The sequence below is a fragment of the Lissotriton vulgaris genome, chromosome 3_1 (assembly GCF_964263255.1).
Source record: "Lissotriton vulgaris chromosome 3_1, aLisVul1.2, whole genome shotgun sequence".
Lineage (NCBI taxonomy): Eukaryota > Metazoa > Chordata > Amphibia > Caudata > Salamandridae > Lissotriton > Lissotriton vulgaris.
In genome coordinates, this window is record NC_141689.1 from 886,206,622 (window position 1) to 886,223,497 (window position 16,876).

General features: G+C 42.0%; 1 protein-coding gene across 1 annotated transcript in view; it reads right to left on the reverse strand.

The window, feature by feature from the left end:
• Positions 1-16,876, reverse strand: part of LOC147727163 (uncharacterized) — a 41,270-nt gene that overhangs the window by 18,872 nt on the left and 5,522 nt on the right. The window contains exon 2 of the mRNA XM_086963580.1: positions 15,706-16,770. Within this exon, the coding sequence (XP_086819706.1) occupies positions 15,706-16,770 (1,065 nt within the window). The remainder of the gene's footprint in view (positions 1-15,705; positions 16,771-16,876) is intronic.

Sequence of the window (16,876 nt, forward strand, 5' to 3'; positions counted from 1 at the left end):
TGTGTAGTAGCAGAAGAGGCTTAGCATGATAACCTAAGAGAACGTTATGGTTTTCAAGGGGACACGTGCACTAAGGCTCCTTTTTGTAGCCAATACTGAGAAAACTGATTTGTTTACCCGTAGTTCTATAACAGAAAAATCAATTCAATGCATTTATATCGAGCTGCAGGACCAGATAATTAGCTGCAGTTATTCTAAAATCACTAATGACCTGATAGACACAAAACAGCTATCTTTTTATCAGTAGATGTCTAAAGCAGGACACTATCCCATCAGTTGGAAGGGTGCAATTATGAAGCCCATATACAAAAAAACGATGCTAAGCTTTCCACAAACTATAAGCTCAGAAACCTGTTTCATACAGCCACCAAAGTTAAAAGTATTCTTCAACATTTAAACTCATGGGTTGATGACAATAACCTAATCCTGCGCGTATCAAGAGAGAGAGAGAGAGGACTAGAAAGCTAGTCCGAGTCCCCGTAGTTTATATGTGTTATCAAAAGAGACTAGCTTAAATATGACCAATATTGTTAGTACTACCGGAGTACGAGGACGGTGCAACAGGTACAAGGCAGGCTCTGACCAGAAAAGCTGGTCAACCCCTTACCGCTTTACTCCTGGAAGCATTGGCTGCAAAATCTAAGCGCATATATGAGAAGGGAATCCCCTCTCACACTTAGAGAAACACCTTAGTGAGTGTAACACATAGCCTGGATTACACTCCTTTTTAACCTGCACTACATTCTATTTTAAAAAGGTCCTGAGGATAGCCAGATTTAGTTTAAGGCACTGGCTGAAACATGTCGACCAACTGACGGATGTAGGAGGTAGTAGCTCGCCTCCCTTAAACATCCCGAAGCCTTATTTTAACCGCTGACGAGGGCCCAGTTATTAAACTTTAATTTACCCTTCGGTACTGGGACCCTCGCCAAGACGTTTTAACTCGCACTTCACTTTACACCTCACACTGCACTCTCAGTAAAATACCAGCTCCGCTGTAATCATGTGTCGCAGCACACCCGGGACACATTGTCCCTGGGTGGGCCCGATGATGAAGCATGCCACCAACCAGGTTGGTGGGTGAGGGCTTCATGAACTCACCAACGAGGTGCCCATGACAAATCTAATCAGAGTCCTAACAATATTGGTCATATTTAAGCTAGTCTCTTTTGATAACACAATAACCTAATCTTGATATAAAAAGCCAATTTCAGGGAGGGCTTCAGTTTCCAAATATAGGTTACCATGTGGAAAATAGCTAAAAGTCAATAGATCAAGGTGGGGGTTTAAGCTGCTGTTTGTTGACTTTGGAGCGGTATTTTATCTGGTAGATTCAGAACATCTTTGGAAAGAATTAACCAGCTAAAATTATCCTGCTAGCCTATTTTCAATTTTGTGTCATTAATTTCTCCAATTGGGCACAGGCGGAGATAAATCTCTCAAACTGTTTATCCCAGAAGATTGAGATCGTGAATGTCAGGAAACAAGGACTTGTTTTGTCCTTACATAATTTTGGTTTATACTTGGCAGACTTATCGATAAATCTTTGAGAACAAGTACCCTGCCTTCTTATGCAGATGACATGGTTTTATTAGATTATACATCATAAGGCCTACTGAGAAAAAAAGTTGCCCTACAGTTTTACTCAATCCAATCCAAAATAATTTATCAGTAAATAATAAGATTAACAAGGTTCTGTTTTTTAGATGGAAACACAAGCAATTGTGTTTCCCTAGGTAATTGTGTGGAGAAAATGAACTCTTATAAATATTAATGCTCAACTTCTACCTTGGCTCACAATTGGCCAGAACATCGTCAATTAATATCAACAAGCGATATGGAATTATTTTTAAATCAAATACATTTGTATAAAAATCAGCATGCTGCAAACAGTGGGGGATAAAATTGGGATTCTTTCCCATCCCAACAGATTCCAGATCATTTTAATCCACTCATCAAATTAGAAAAAGAGCTCACAAGAAATGGAAAAGGGCCTGTTTCATAAACTCCACTTTGTAGTAGGTTGTAGTACAAAACGTTCTACAAAGTACAATTCATGAAAGACGTGCAGAATTTTATGAGTCAGCCTGTCCTATCTTTTTTGTGTGTGAAGATGACCGTATACTTACATATACAGAGACTCCTCAGTCAGGGTGGAGATCTACACACATAAAAAAGACAGGACAGGCAGAGTCATAAAACTCTGCATGTAGGTTGTGAATTGCTCTTAAACAGTAAATTACACAAACTGTATCTTTACCTTCATGAATCACGCGCAAACTGTTTAACTGATTGTCCAAAGAGGGGTGAGATAATGAAAATAAGACCAGATGTGAGTCCTCTACATTCAGGTTCAATTTGGGGATTATACTTGCATGCCAATGAGTGCACATGGCTTTGCATGATAAATTGTACAATTGCTAACGTTACTTGATTGTCTGTAATTTTTTCTTTGCGCTGTACAGTTATACGATGTTTGTTCTTAAAGTATACAATTACGACCCTTTCATCATCATAACATGTTTAGCAGAAATGTACAATGAGGAATTGGCAATTGGGTTGGGCCGTAATCTTTTATGTGTAAAAACATTCCTTACAAAGTGTTTTTAAGAAATAGTTTTAGTGATGTATGTGTTGCTTTTTAATAAAAAAAGATTTAGACACTATTTTATTTAAATAAACATTGAATTAAATTAGAACTGAAATTATTTCCAACCCATAGGAACCATATCCGACTGAATGGCAGAGGCCACCTTTAAAATACTCTCGTAAATCTGTGGATCCTCAGTTATTTTGGTCTTGTAGACCATTTCCCAGATGAACTCTTTGCCAAACTGCTAATCAAACTGTTGGTCTCACAGCTGGATAAACTACTTCCCTACCCTTCTAATCAACAGCAGAGAAACATTGGGGCATATTATCAAGGGGGTTTATCTCCGCTTTTTTGGCTTCAAAAGCCAAGAAAGTGGAGATAAAATTATCTCCCAATTACCTAGCTGTCGCTAACACCAGTTAGCGACAGCTAGTAGGAGATAGCGACCATCTTGGGCCCCACTTTGCATGTCAGTGATATTTATCACTAATGACAAGCAAAGTGGGCGTGCCAAGATGTTAGCGACTGAAAACAGTCGCTAACATCGCTATCTCCTATTACCAACTTTTGGAGATATTCGCGCTAAGAGCGAATATCTCCAAAAGCTAACACCAGCCCTGAGCAGTTCTTAGCCATGTTATCCAATGTGAGGTGGATAACATGTCTAAGAGCATTAGCTCGGTAATGCATGAATATCGCTGACTTTTCAGCGATATTCATGCATTGCGGCCGATTTTTATCGCATTTGCGATAAACCTTGGTAATACCAAGGTTTATTTGCAATAAAAATCGCTGCAGCTTAGCGGTAAATTTTTGTCTCTAACCAAGCAATAGCGATAATTATCGCTATTGCTTGGTAATATGCCCCATTATTCCACGTAAGCAAGCAACAGCTATTATGAGAAATGTTCGACATGTTATCGATCATGCTAGAAGGCCAAACCCCGTGCATGACTTTAAAAAAGAAAAAGTAATTTAGGACACACTACACCTAGATACGACATGCAGGAAAATATGCACAATTCAATTTAGTGTCCTAACACTATGGTAGGATGGTGCATCTTAATGTTTTTAATCATGGCTCCAACAACAGAGTCACAAAGAGGTGTGAGTTTTCTATATCTGACTGTCTTCAAGCACGTGAAAGAGTGATCAGGAAAAAGACAAAAGGCTGCCCCATCCTAGGGGTCATTTCACTTTGAACATCAGAGACTGCCCCATCCTCCATTACAACTGTCTACCACATGTCAGTGCTTCACAAAAAATGAACAGCAGCTATTCTCAGCGAAAAGCCTAATTTAATTTCTAAAGGAGCCTTGTCTCTTCTTTCTCCTCTTCCCTGTCTAAGTCTCTTGTCTCAAGCTACAGGCATGTCAGCAATATACTTCCACTGTCTGGAAAAACAGCCCTGCCTCCATCTTGTGCACAAGGCCAGGCTATGGGTATCCAAAATAAATCCCACAACCCTCCATCAATTTGCCTCACTTATAAACACGTTGCATGTCCTACACAGGCTACATTCACAAACATGCACATCATACACATGGAATTCTAACACTAGGATCTAGTTTAGCATATAGAAGTGGCACTTTACATGATTAGGTTGGAAGGCCTAAACTTTACTGATCAAAAGGTCTGAAAACAACTATAGATTCGCAAAGTGCAGTATGCCGCTACGACCACCCTATGTGCTAAATTACAGTCTACTGTTGGTATGCCCCTCCAGGCCACAGAACAGGTCTACGACTTCACTCACATCAAAGGATGGGCTTAGGCGTCTATGCACATACCGGATCAGTGTGAGAGGATAGGGGCAAAATAAACATCAGAATACAAATACATGCAGTTGGGTACTTAGGACCGGGGAAAACAAATGTAAATTATGCAGGGGACATTGCTGTCACAATAGATCAGGTCACATATGTAGAGTATTATTTGCATAGTTAGTTATCTAAACGTGTCAGGAAAGACCAATAATGCTGATAATGGTGGTTAAGACATTAGAAACAATATTCCCTTTGTTCAGGGGTATGGCATCAAGAGAAATTCAGAAATTGATATTTGAGAAGTGCAAAGAGAACAAGATCTGTAACATGGCACGCACACAAGAAGGCTAAAGAAATGTATTGTGAACCTAAGCCTAGAGCGAAGGTGATTAAAAACAAAGTAGCCCCAATTAAGCTGCTAGAAGTGGCATAAAAATCACAAGAAGAAATAAGTCATAATGGAATGAGAAAGTCACTACTCTTTAAGGGATGGCAGAGAAAGAGACTGCTGGCCACTTAAAAACCCATCGAGAGTCAAAAAAAGCAACCAACAGTAAAAGCTACCAGAATTAGCATGAGGAAAGCAAACTCACCAGTAATGAGCAGAGGCCTGGTAGTTCTGTGATAGAAACTGCTCTATTTGGAAACTAACAGTTATCCTACCATTAGCCATGACAGCCGCAAGAACAAAATGCAAGTTCATAGTTGTCACAAATCAAAGAATCAATTGGTGAATTGCAGCTGAATCTGTCGCCTACAGGACCCTTGGCTTTACATTTTGCTAAAACTGTTGGGTCATATGGACAGTACCTAATAAGTTGCTTTAACAATAGATTCCAAACACAAGGGCCAAAGCCAGAAAATAAATACAATGGATCAAAATATAGCTACAGTAAGAACAAAAGTAAGTCATTTGGAGGTAGAACTATGGATGATAAAAACAATATATTATGGCTGTGGCTATTCTGAGCAAATGGTCACTCATAAAACTCTGCTATGGTCGGTTACCTCAGTTTCCCAGGGCTTCTGTTCAAAGGTGGCTCCTCTGCAATGGCGGAGGAGTGTGCCCCACTGCCTGCTCAGAGCCAGCAAATGAAAAATAAAACAATGTTTCCTAGATTGGAAACGGGCACTGGTAAAACCCCTGAGGAAAAACAACACCATCCCCTGGATTGAATTGACAAATTTAAGACCCATTTCACTCCTTCCATATCTCGGAAAATTGACGGAGAAATGTGTCAATCGGCACTTATCAAATTTCATTGAAAGTGCAGGGGGGCTGGATCCCTCCCAGTCTGGGTTTAGACCTAGGCACAGCACTGAGACTGCCCTGTTGTCCGTCGCTGACGATCTTCGTATGCTACAGGATGGGGGGTTTTCCGCTATCCTGGTGCTTTTAGATTTGTCAGCGGCGTTTGACACAGTGTCTCATGACATCATGACCTCCAGACTAATTGACATCGGTCTGGAAGGCAGAGTGCTGTCATGGCTAAGGAGTTTTCTCACTAAGCGTACCCAAAGTGTCACCATGGGGACGTATCGGTCGGAGAAGGTGAAGATCTCTAAGGGGGTGCCACAGGGCTCATGTTTGAGCCCCACTTTATTTAACATCTATGTGGCCCCCCTGGCGAACATCATGAGATCCCACGGTTTTATTCCGGTATCGTCCGCGGAGGATACTCACCTCCTCTTTCCGTTTAAAACTCTGACATCTGAAGTGCGAAACTCCTTTGCCCGGGGTATGAAAGAAGTGGCCCATTGGATTGCCTCGAACTTCTTACAGTGCAACGTTTCCAAAACGGAGGTGATGCTCTTTGGGGAAGCTAAATGTTTGTGGGCTCCTGACTGGTGGCCGCAAGATCTGGGCCCAGTCCCTGAACCCAAACAGTGTGTGAAAAATTTTGGAGTAAAACTGGATCAGGAGCTTTCATTGAAACAACATGGAAACCAAGTGGTTGGCTCCTGTTTCCATGTCATTGGGCTTCTTCGAAGAGTGTTCCCCCTGCTCCCTGATACCACTAGAATAACCTTGGTACAGGCGCTTGTGTTGAGCAGACTTGATTACTGCAATGGTTTGCTGTTAGCTGCCAACGAGGGGGTCATCTCCAGATTGCAGGTTGTGCAAAACACTGCTGCACGCCTTGTCCTCAACGCCCCTGCACGTACTCCATCTAAACCCCTGTTAACTAAGCTTCACTGGCTTTCAGTGAAACAGAGGGTACTGTTTAAGACATATTGTGTCATCCATATGTGCCTTACAGGGAAAGGCCCTGAATACCTGACAAAAAAATGTAATGTTTACGTTCCCTCCCGATCTCTTAGATCGGGAGATCAAGAACTCCTATGTGTTCCTAGGATTAAGAAGGCAAGGCAAGGGGGTAGGGCCCTGTCAGTGGCTGGCCCGAAGCTGTGGAACATTCTCCCCAGAGAGATCAGACAATGTAGGGATCATCTTCCTTTTAGGAAGAAACTAAAAACTTTTTTCTTCCAATATTAGTTATCCACCTTACGGTAATAATTCTACATTGTAGGACCTGCTCTGTTTAAAGATGACGCCAGAGGCGCGGAGATACTCCTTCGGGAGTCGATTCCCAGCGCGGTACAAATATGTAATAATAATAATAATTGTTGTATTTTACATTTGCCGACTCTGAGCCAGTGCTGGAGGGAAAGGCGGGGCTGAGGCATGGGAGCGGGAGGAGGAGTCCTATGTGCACTCCCTAAGTGCGCATATGTGTTTGGCCGACCGTCTCAGAACGGTCAAAATACACACGTGCACTTAGGTTTCCCCAGCCTGGCTGCATTTAACAGATGGACTGAAGAACCCCCCCCCCCAGTCTCCCAGGTCTTAGCAAAGCGTCTTTCCAGCAATCTCAGGCCAATCCCCACGCTGCTCTCCAGCAAAGGGATGGGAGTCTGTCCCAGGGGCTGCTGGGACCAGGAAGTGGACAGCTTCGGGTATATTTTTTAAAATATATATATTATTTTTAACACCCCGGCGTCACCCCATGCATGACCACACGCCCCGTGCTCCCCTCATGCATTCTCTCCACCCGCCCCACCACTGCTTCTGTTACTTTCGAAGGAATTCAATGAAATAAAAAGTATGTTTCTGTTTGTGTAAACAAATTTAGTTTCCCTCATCTGAAGCTTTTACTACACAACTGCTTAACTATCTTTAACACTAGCAAGGTATTCATTCCTGCTTCCCACGATTCACAGTTAAAGTTCTCCAGTGATCTGATGAAAGAGGCTCCTCTCACGAAGGTATTTATATGCCATTGTTTCATACTTTATGTGCTGTGCAAACATAGTTCAAAAGGATTAATCTTTTCTTTTGCCTTGTGATGTAAATCATGCAAAGGCACTGTAAAATGCAGTGCAAGCGATGTGTTCACCAAATATCAATATTATTGGAGTTGTTTGATGTAATCTAAAAGCTATTTAAAAATAGCTTTAATTCATAGTCTCCTTTCTCTGTGGTGCACTCCCACTGGATAAACGCCTCACAGATCGTAAAATACAGGGTTTGATGGGCATCCTATAAAGTCCTCTTCAAGCATCTGAAAAGCTCAAGAGAAAGAAAAGCAATTGTTTCTCTTTTTTTTCGGCTCTGTGCGAACTACATTGCCCAATTCTTTTTTTAAAAGCCTTGTGTATAGCATACGTTCATGACACTACTGACGCTGTGTCATCCAGTAAGAACAAGGATGTGTAATGACGTAGGCATGCTCTTACAGATTTTCTTCCCTTTTTTCCATTTACTAATCAAAAGTGGTGAAGTGTTTTTTTTAATTAAAAGATTGGCCTGGCAGCAAATTGCAGCTGCAGGGACCCACCCCCCAAAAAAACACACACAGGCACACACACACACACACATATATATTTACTGAAAAAACATAGGTTTCAGGCACGTTATAGTTAGAAATTCGCATTTAAAAAAACTTACAAATTCAGTGAAAAAACCGAAGGTTTCAGGGACATGATAGTTAGTTGGTTATTTCACTCATACAAAACCATAGAAATTCGGCCCTTATAGTAAGTTCAGGTAACTATAACTCACGCCCCCACAATGCACTGCTGATGACGTCCCATATTACATTATTCATGACATGGTCAGTGACATCACTGATGACATCACTTATGACATCTCAAATGACATCACTGATGACATCATACACCTGAAAATGTGATGTACCACCTCACACTCTAATTTAACCTTTGATACACCCACTAGGGGCCGGCCTCTCTGTTGGGGACCATGCGGGGAGCAGGTTTCCCTGCTCTCGCTTCAATGAAGCGAAGCAGTGTTTGCAATGACAGGGCGGGAGCATCCCAGGACACTGCAGGTGCCGGCCCAGGCGGTGGCAGTCCAAAGGGCCATCTAGGGCTCCAGGAGGGGGGCTGGCGACCCCCTCCCTTTTTAAAAATAGCCCCAGGGAGGTGGTGGTCTCCGGGGCTGGGGTTCTGCTAAAGACCCTCAAATTTAAATAAGTATGTGCCCCAGGGAGGTGGTGGTCCCCGGGGCATGTGAGGGGTTCTTGTCCCCCCCCACACATCTATTTTTTTCAAAAACAAGAGCACTGGGGAGGGGTTCTTGCCCCCCCGCATCCAATTGACAATGCCCCGGGGAGGTGGCGGTCCCTAGGGCAGCGTGGGGGAGTTGAGAACCCACACGCATTCATTTAGCAAAAATCCTCATGGAGATAGTGGTCCCCAGGACTGTGGGGGGCCACGTGCCCCCAAAGATCATTAACATAGCCCGGGGGAGGTGGTGGTCCCCGGGGTTGTGGGGGCCCCCGCGGGCCACCTCTATTATTTTTTAACAATGCCCCTGGGACCTGGCCCACCCGGGGGACTCATTAAAATGAAGCGCGGGAGCCTGCTCTTCATTTTTTTATATCATTTCGGCGGGATTCGTGACCCCAACGTGAATTTCACCAACATTATTTTTAAAATGCCTTTTTGGGTCCTGGGGGTCCTTGTGGGACCCCCTGAGCAGGCCGAGGGGATCACAGTGTTTCTACACTGCCTCCTTTTCTTGTTTGTTATATTTGTTTTACTGTTTTCTTGTGACTCGGTTCTACTGAGTCAAAAGATGGCTGCCAACACTTCCTGGTTTGAAGTGTTGGCAGCCAATCAGAATTGAGCTTGTGCTCGGGGGGGTTCACGAACCCTCCTCGGTGCTCAGATATAGGATTTACACTATTTTAAAAAAGAGCGCATCCTGAACCAAGAGCTACCTTTTTGCCAAATTTGGTGTAATTCCGTTAGGCAGTTCGGTCTGTAGCGTGTTCCAATTTTTCCTATGAAAATTAACATGGGGAAAACGCTTTTTGGAACCCCCCTTTTTTCTCGGCCCCATGCTTGACGAATCACCCCGAAACTTTCAAGACAGGAACTGACCTGAGCGGGCCATTAGTTTTGAAAATGTCACGAATATTCGTCAAATGACACGAAAGATATTGGCAAAAGAAAACATGCTTTTTTAATAGAAACGAGGTCCTAACTATAACTACCTACTGATGACCACCAGTAGGTAATATATATATATATATATTCACCGAAAAAAAGCATAGATTTCAGGGACATTATAGTTAGAAATTAGCATTTAAAAACCTTGGAAATTCACTGAATTACAGAGTTCAGCACCTGAGAGCGAAACAGAAATAGAAACTCGCAACTAAGTGCTTAGACAGATCCCAGCTTCACTTTCACTGGCTGATGAGGTTGATTTTTTAGTGAAAGAGCGCAGGCAGACCCTGCGCCCAAGACCACAACAAAACAAACGAAAAGCAGAACATCCAAATGCCGGAAAAAAAGGCGGGCCAGCAAACGAGACAACAAACAGCAAAACACAACAAAGGAAACAACAAAAGAGGAACTGGAGATGCTAGGACAGTGCAAAACTAACACCAATCGGACAGACCTGAACCTCACAGATGTTGTCCTCAACAAAGCAGAACAACAACTCCTCTCGCTGGGGCTTTCCTTTTGCCCAGTAATTTCCTTCAACTATGCCACCACGAGAATTGATATTTATAAAAGTATAAGAAAACTACAATTAAAGGTAAATCGACAGCAAGATAAATCTAGGCGTGAAATGACAGCAAGTCAACCTATCCCAAATGACCAGGGGATAATCAGTACAGTCTTACTCCATCAGACATGGGATTACTCACAGATATGCAAGAATTTAATGGAAGAAAATCAGATCTCCAGTTCAAATATAACAAGAAATGTAAGAATGAGTGACAGCGAAATTCAAATAAAACCAAAAACTCCGTTCAGACCTCGCTCCACATTCAATCCACTAATTAACAAGGATTCGATTGACAGTTTCCATGACAATGTGGTTGGCGGCCTAAAGGATTTAAATTTCAAAATACAAAATTCCATCAAACAAAAAGTCAAAGACAGGAGATCCAATTTCATGCATTGATGTCCAAACTCAAAAGTAACCCAAACATTGTCGTCCGCAATGCTGATAAGGGCGGCAATGTTCTACGAAAAAAATGTGACTACATCACAGAAGCAATGAAACAACATAAAGACAAAGACTGCTACCACTGCAGCGATTATCCAACTTTGCGCAAAGTAATCAATGATTTAAATATGAAACTAATTGGGTGGAAAAATACAGGATTATTAACGTAGGATGAATTTAAGTGCATGAAGAATGACAAACCAGTAGTCCCCATCCTGTATTTAATTCCAGAGATTCATAAAATTGCCCAACAACCACCTGGCAGACCAATCATATCCGCAAGAAAGAGTTTATTCAAGAACACCTCTAGATATATAGATAACTATCTGCAGGAACATGTCCAGAACTTGACATCCTATATTCAGGTCAAGAGTGACTTTTTAGTGAAATTGATGGATTATCCATGGCGGGAAAGAATACCTATTAATCACATTAGAAGTGACATCCCTATACACGTCCATCAACCATAGGGATGGACTGAGGACCCTTGAATTCTTTTTGGCTAGAAAAGGACCGGACTATGCGCAACACAGTTCTACAATAACTACTTTATGTTTCAAAACACCCTATATCAGCAGTTATGAGGAGTAGCAATGGGGGGCAGCTTCTCCCCCAGCTATGCCTATCTTCACATGGGCTGGTGGGAGGAGCTGGTCTTGTTAAAAGAAACCACCACCTTCGTAACCAAAAATATAAAGACTTGGTGGAGGTATAATATGGGACGGATCAATCATTGAGGCAGAGGGTTTTATAGAGGGGCTGAATAGCAACCCTTTGAATCTACACTTCACAGCCTCCATTAGCAACAAAAGTGTCAACTTTTTAGATGTGCAGGTCTTTGTTGAGGATGGTAAAATAGAAACTAAACTACACAGAAAGCCAACAGCGTGCAAGGTAGTTCTACATGCAGGTAGTTCACACCCAAAGCATCTCATCCGTAGCATTCCGTACAGTGAGATGCTTAGACTGAGACGCATCTGCAGCTGTGACAAAGATTTTTTTGCAGAGCAAGAAATCCGCAAGCAAAGATTCCAGGAAAGGGGGTATACTACATACTGCATTGACGCTGCATCCTCAAAAGTAGAAATCCTTCTCATTTAGGATTCAGAGACAAATGAAAAATTAGTAAGGACAACAAATAAACAAAAAGAAAGAAATACTTTCAGATTTATTTTTCAATTTAACAAACAAGAAAAACAAATCAAAAAGCTAATAACCGAAGATTGGCCCTTGGTTTTAAGTGACCCCAGGATCGGCCATCTGCTCCCAAGAAAACCAGCAATCACTTATAGCAGGGCAATATCTATGAAAGACATTTTAGCTCAAAATGACCCGGCAGGTCTCAACAAAAGCTCATGGCTTACACAAAGAAAGGGCTTCTTTAAATGTAAAGTATGTAAGGCGTTCCAACATGGCAGCAATCACACTACATTCAAAACCCCTTTCAGTGACAAAGAAAATCTTATCACTAAGCCCCTCAACTGAAAATCTGATCATGTTGTCTATGTGCTGGAGTGCCCATGTGGTTTGCGCTACATTGGAAGTATGATCCTAAAGGGACACAAGAGGGTACTCCAGCACATCACAGCAATAAAGAATAAAGATCAGGCATACCCAGTAGCCAGACATTTCAGTGAGGCACACAATGCAGACCCCAACTGCCTGAGCTATATTCTGATAGATTCTGACCCACCCAATAAAAGAGGTGGGGACAGGGCAAGAGAGCTCAGGCTATTAGAGGCCAACTATATCGTCAACCTCGATACAAAACATCCAAAGGGTCTGAATGCCACAGAAGAACCCTATACTTGTTTATAAATGTCCCATGATTAAGTAATCAACATCTTAAAAGAACTGCAAAATTAGGCACACTGGATACCATTATCTACGAACTGCAACATACTCTAGACAATAGTCAACCCATTTTGCTTGCTGCTAAAGAACACAACAAACATACATGTTTTTAACACATAGGGTGAGTCAGTAGTTTTTTACAAAAGGTTTTAGAAATTTTAGCAATATATCATAGGTTTGCACTAGCACTTGAACTTTAATTTAACAAGTTTACATGGAATCGAATATATCAAATGAACCGTTCAGGCGAAATTTTTTACAGTTTATGTGAAATGTACACATAATTGATAAGGTTTATAAATGACTAATAATTATGATTTTATGAATTAGGTATTTATACCTAAATATATTACATCAATGATTTTATGCAATTCATGATCTCAGTCTTTTAACTATCAGTTTTAAAAATGTCAAAGGAACAGTGACAAAGAAATAACTAGATTTGTTGTGACACGAACACCTTTTCAAATGATACAAATCAAGTATGGTATTTTACATGTTTTAATGCATTTTAACTGGGTCGCTTAGCCAAATGTTTGTAATACACATTGAAGCTGTTTTCTGTTTCCATGATTTTTAAACTTATGCACCTGTCACTTTAAACTCTGGTAGAGCATTAAGTAAAAAAGTAAAAATGAGAAAAAAAGCATATAAAAAAATTACCCAACTGTCAGAACATATCATGTGATCAAGGCCCTTGACGGGCTGAAATGTGTCATGGCTGTAGAGGTCTTTGAGCAATAAAGAAATTACCTTGCTGCACTACTTTGTGGTCTGTGCTCTGGTGTTTTGAGGAATTCAAAAGTGCTGACGGAGTGAATGCTGATATATATACATATATGTTAAAAAAAAAAATATATATATATATATATATATATTGCCAACACTTCGTCACACAATGTATCACGCTCTCAGACACTCAGTAAACGCCAGAGATCAGCAGGGTCCAAGGGTGTTTATTGACCCCTTACGACATGTTTCGGCTTGCGAGAAGCCTTGTTCACGTAAGTTTGTGCATCGCATCTGTACAGTGTAAATACTGAACAACAACAACATAGACAAAGGACACAGGTCGCAGGTCACATGACAAAAAAGTGAATCGGCCATATTGGAACGGTCAAGTTATGCTGTTAATACGTCTTAACCAGCATAACAAATGCACATACATGGAAACCAAGTTGAATCAAAGAGTCAAGGTCATGACACAAGGATATCAAATAAATGCATATGGTTGATATGTACATTCAAACAAGACAAGTGCAGTCTATGTTAGCGCTCGCGTTCTATGGCCAGGCAAGATCGTGAATGATAAATTCGAAGTGACCATCATGCATGGCACATAAGGTGGGAAACTGTCAAACGACAATGTCTAAGCCAGTTACGAGGTAAAATACCCGGAGTCCCATAGTGCCTACAGTGTGATTCAGTAGGCCACGGGCGCCAAAGTTCTATCAGGCGACCTGGTCAAAGTCAATATCAGAAAAGTGAAGCCAGTGACGGCGTGCTCTTATCTTAAATCAGGAACGTGCAGGGAAGATAACTGGTGCAGGTGCAGTGAAGGGTCTCAATCCCAGTGATGTTCCTGTGGATTAAAATAGCAGATGTTAAAATCTAACATGAAAAACAGCGTATGCATAACGTCAATAAACCTGATGGTAGGCGCTAGGAAGGGAAGAAGAGGACATGGAGAGCAAATGTATCACAGTAAATACAAATGAGACAAAACCAGGGTAATTATACATAATCATTCTTGAGATGAATTGCTAGCTCTTCATCATGGTTGAGCCCCCCCGGGGTCTTAGTTTGGAAATTGATTATGTGTCTCGATTCCCTCTGTCTCATTTTGAGGACACGGTTCCCACCCCTGGGATTTCTCTCTATTTGTTCCAGAATGAAAAATCTCATTAGGGTGGGGTCAGAGAAGTGAAATTCACTGAAGTGGCGTGCCACAGGGTATTTAGCATCCTTGTGGATGATGGCACGGTAGTGCTCTAGGATGCGTTTCTTTGCGTGAGCGGTGGTACTGCCGATATACCAGAGTTCGCATGGACAGACAATCACATATATAACAAATATGGTGTTACAAGTCAAGAATTGGGTGATCTCTTTCTTTAAGCCATTATACTCTACTTTTTTGACCAGAGTACTGCTCTTGCATGCTTTGCAGTGTCCGCATGGGAAAAATCCCTTGAGGCCAATGCCCTTGTTCTTGGAATAATCATTGATGTCACTGCATACACATATATCTCTCAAGTTTTGACTTTTTCTGTAGGTAATGCTGGGTCTGTCGGGAATCAGATTACCGATAATGCTGTCACTTTGCAGAATGTGCCAGTTTTTGGTGATTATTTTTTGGATCTGCTTGGATTCCTTATTAAAGGTGAGAATAAGGCGTGTGACACTATCCGTGGGTGAAATGTCATCCTTGACCACGTTGTTAAGGGTGTCACAGCGTTTGACACTGTCAGCTTTTTGTTTGGCCTTTTTGAGCACCCAAGCCGGGTAATCACGCTGTTTGAATCTGTCTAGCATGTCCTTGGCCACCAATTGGTAGCTGGCATCAGTGTTGCAATTTCTCCTTGCCCTCAGCAGCTCCCCGTAGGGGATGCTCCACTTCAGTGGTTCAGGGTGGCCGCTTAGGGCATGGAGAATGCTATTCCCTGCGGTTTCTTTTCTGAAAAGAGATGTGTGGATCTGATTGCCGACAATGTCAATTCTGACATCGAGATACTCAGCCTTGTCTTTACTGACATTGCTCGTCAATCTAATGTTCTTGTCATTGAGATTAAGACGGTCAATAAAGCTAGAAGCTTGTTCTTCAGTACCCTGCCATACCAGGAAGAGATCGTCGATGTATCTCCACCAGGTTATGACATGGCTGATCTCATTAATGTATGATGGGTCCGCAAATATCTCTTGTTCCCATTGGCCCATAAAGAGATTCGCAAAACTTGGGGCAAAGCTTGAACCCATCGCCGTCCCCGACTCTTGCCTGTAGATCTTACCATCAAACAGGAAAAAATTGTTTGCGAGACAAAATGCCAGCATTTTAATGAGCATTTTGTTATGCTCTCTGAAGCGCAATGGACGGTTCTTGAGAAAGTAATCACAGGCCTCTACACCCTGTTGGTGGTTAATTATGGTGTAGAGAGCCTGGACATCCATGGTAATGAGGAGATAGTCTTCATTCCATGTCAGGGTGTTAAGTTTGGTCAAAAAGTCTTTGGTGTCTTTTATATGGCTGCTGAGACCCCGTACCCACTCTTGCAGATAATGGTCAATATATTTAGACACATGTTCTGTCACACTGCCTCTGGAAGAGACAATGGGTCTTCCTGGCGGGTTTTCTCTACACTTGTGAACCTTGGGAAGGAGGTATAAGACGGGCAGGGTCGGGGTATTGTTCCTCAAATATCTGTATTCCTCCCATTCAATTATTCCCTTATCCTTCCAGCGTTCCAACATATCCCACAAAAAAGTTATACTGTTGTTATATGCTTCGAAGTCACTAGAGGCATAATATTTTACATCAGATAATTGTCTGTGGGCTTCCATGGTGTATTGTTCCCTGTCTAGGATCACAATGTTGCCCCCTTTGTCAGCGGGGCGTATGACGATGGATTGGTCATCTGTGAGAGAGCCAAGGGCTTCTCTTTGACTCTTAGACAGATTGTCCCGTCTCCAAAGTCGTTTCTTGTTCTTGGATCTGTGGGTGCTGAGTTGCTTGCTGACACATTCATGGAATGTGTCGATGGCGTCATGTGCCATGATGGGGATAAAGGTGGACTTGGGCTTAAACGTTGAGGCTGAGCTGCTGTCAGTGGTGAAACCTGCTTCACATAAGAGCTGTGTGTTGGTCATCTCTGGTCTGGCAGGTTCTTCTTGGACACATTCACCATTAGGTGGGACAGAACAACGATCTAATTCAGCAATGTTGACAATGGCATCAATGTCACTTATAAAGAAGGTATCTGTATCCCTTCTTTCGTTCACATTGTCGTTGTTCTGCGGACGGTGTCTCAATTTGTGCCACTTTTTTAATTTTAACTTGCGAATATATCTGAATAGATCTATTCTAGTTTCACAAAAATTAAAAGAGTTTGAGGGGCAAAAGGACAAGCCAAGACTCAACACAGTTTTTTTAATGTCATATATTACCTACTGGCGGTCGCCAGT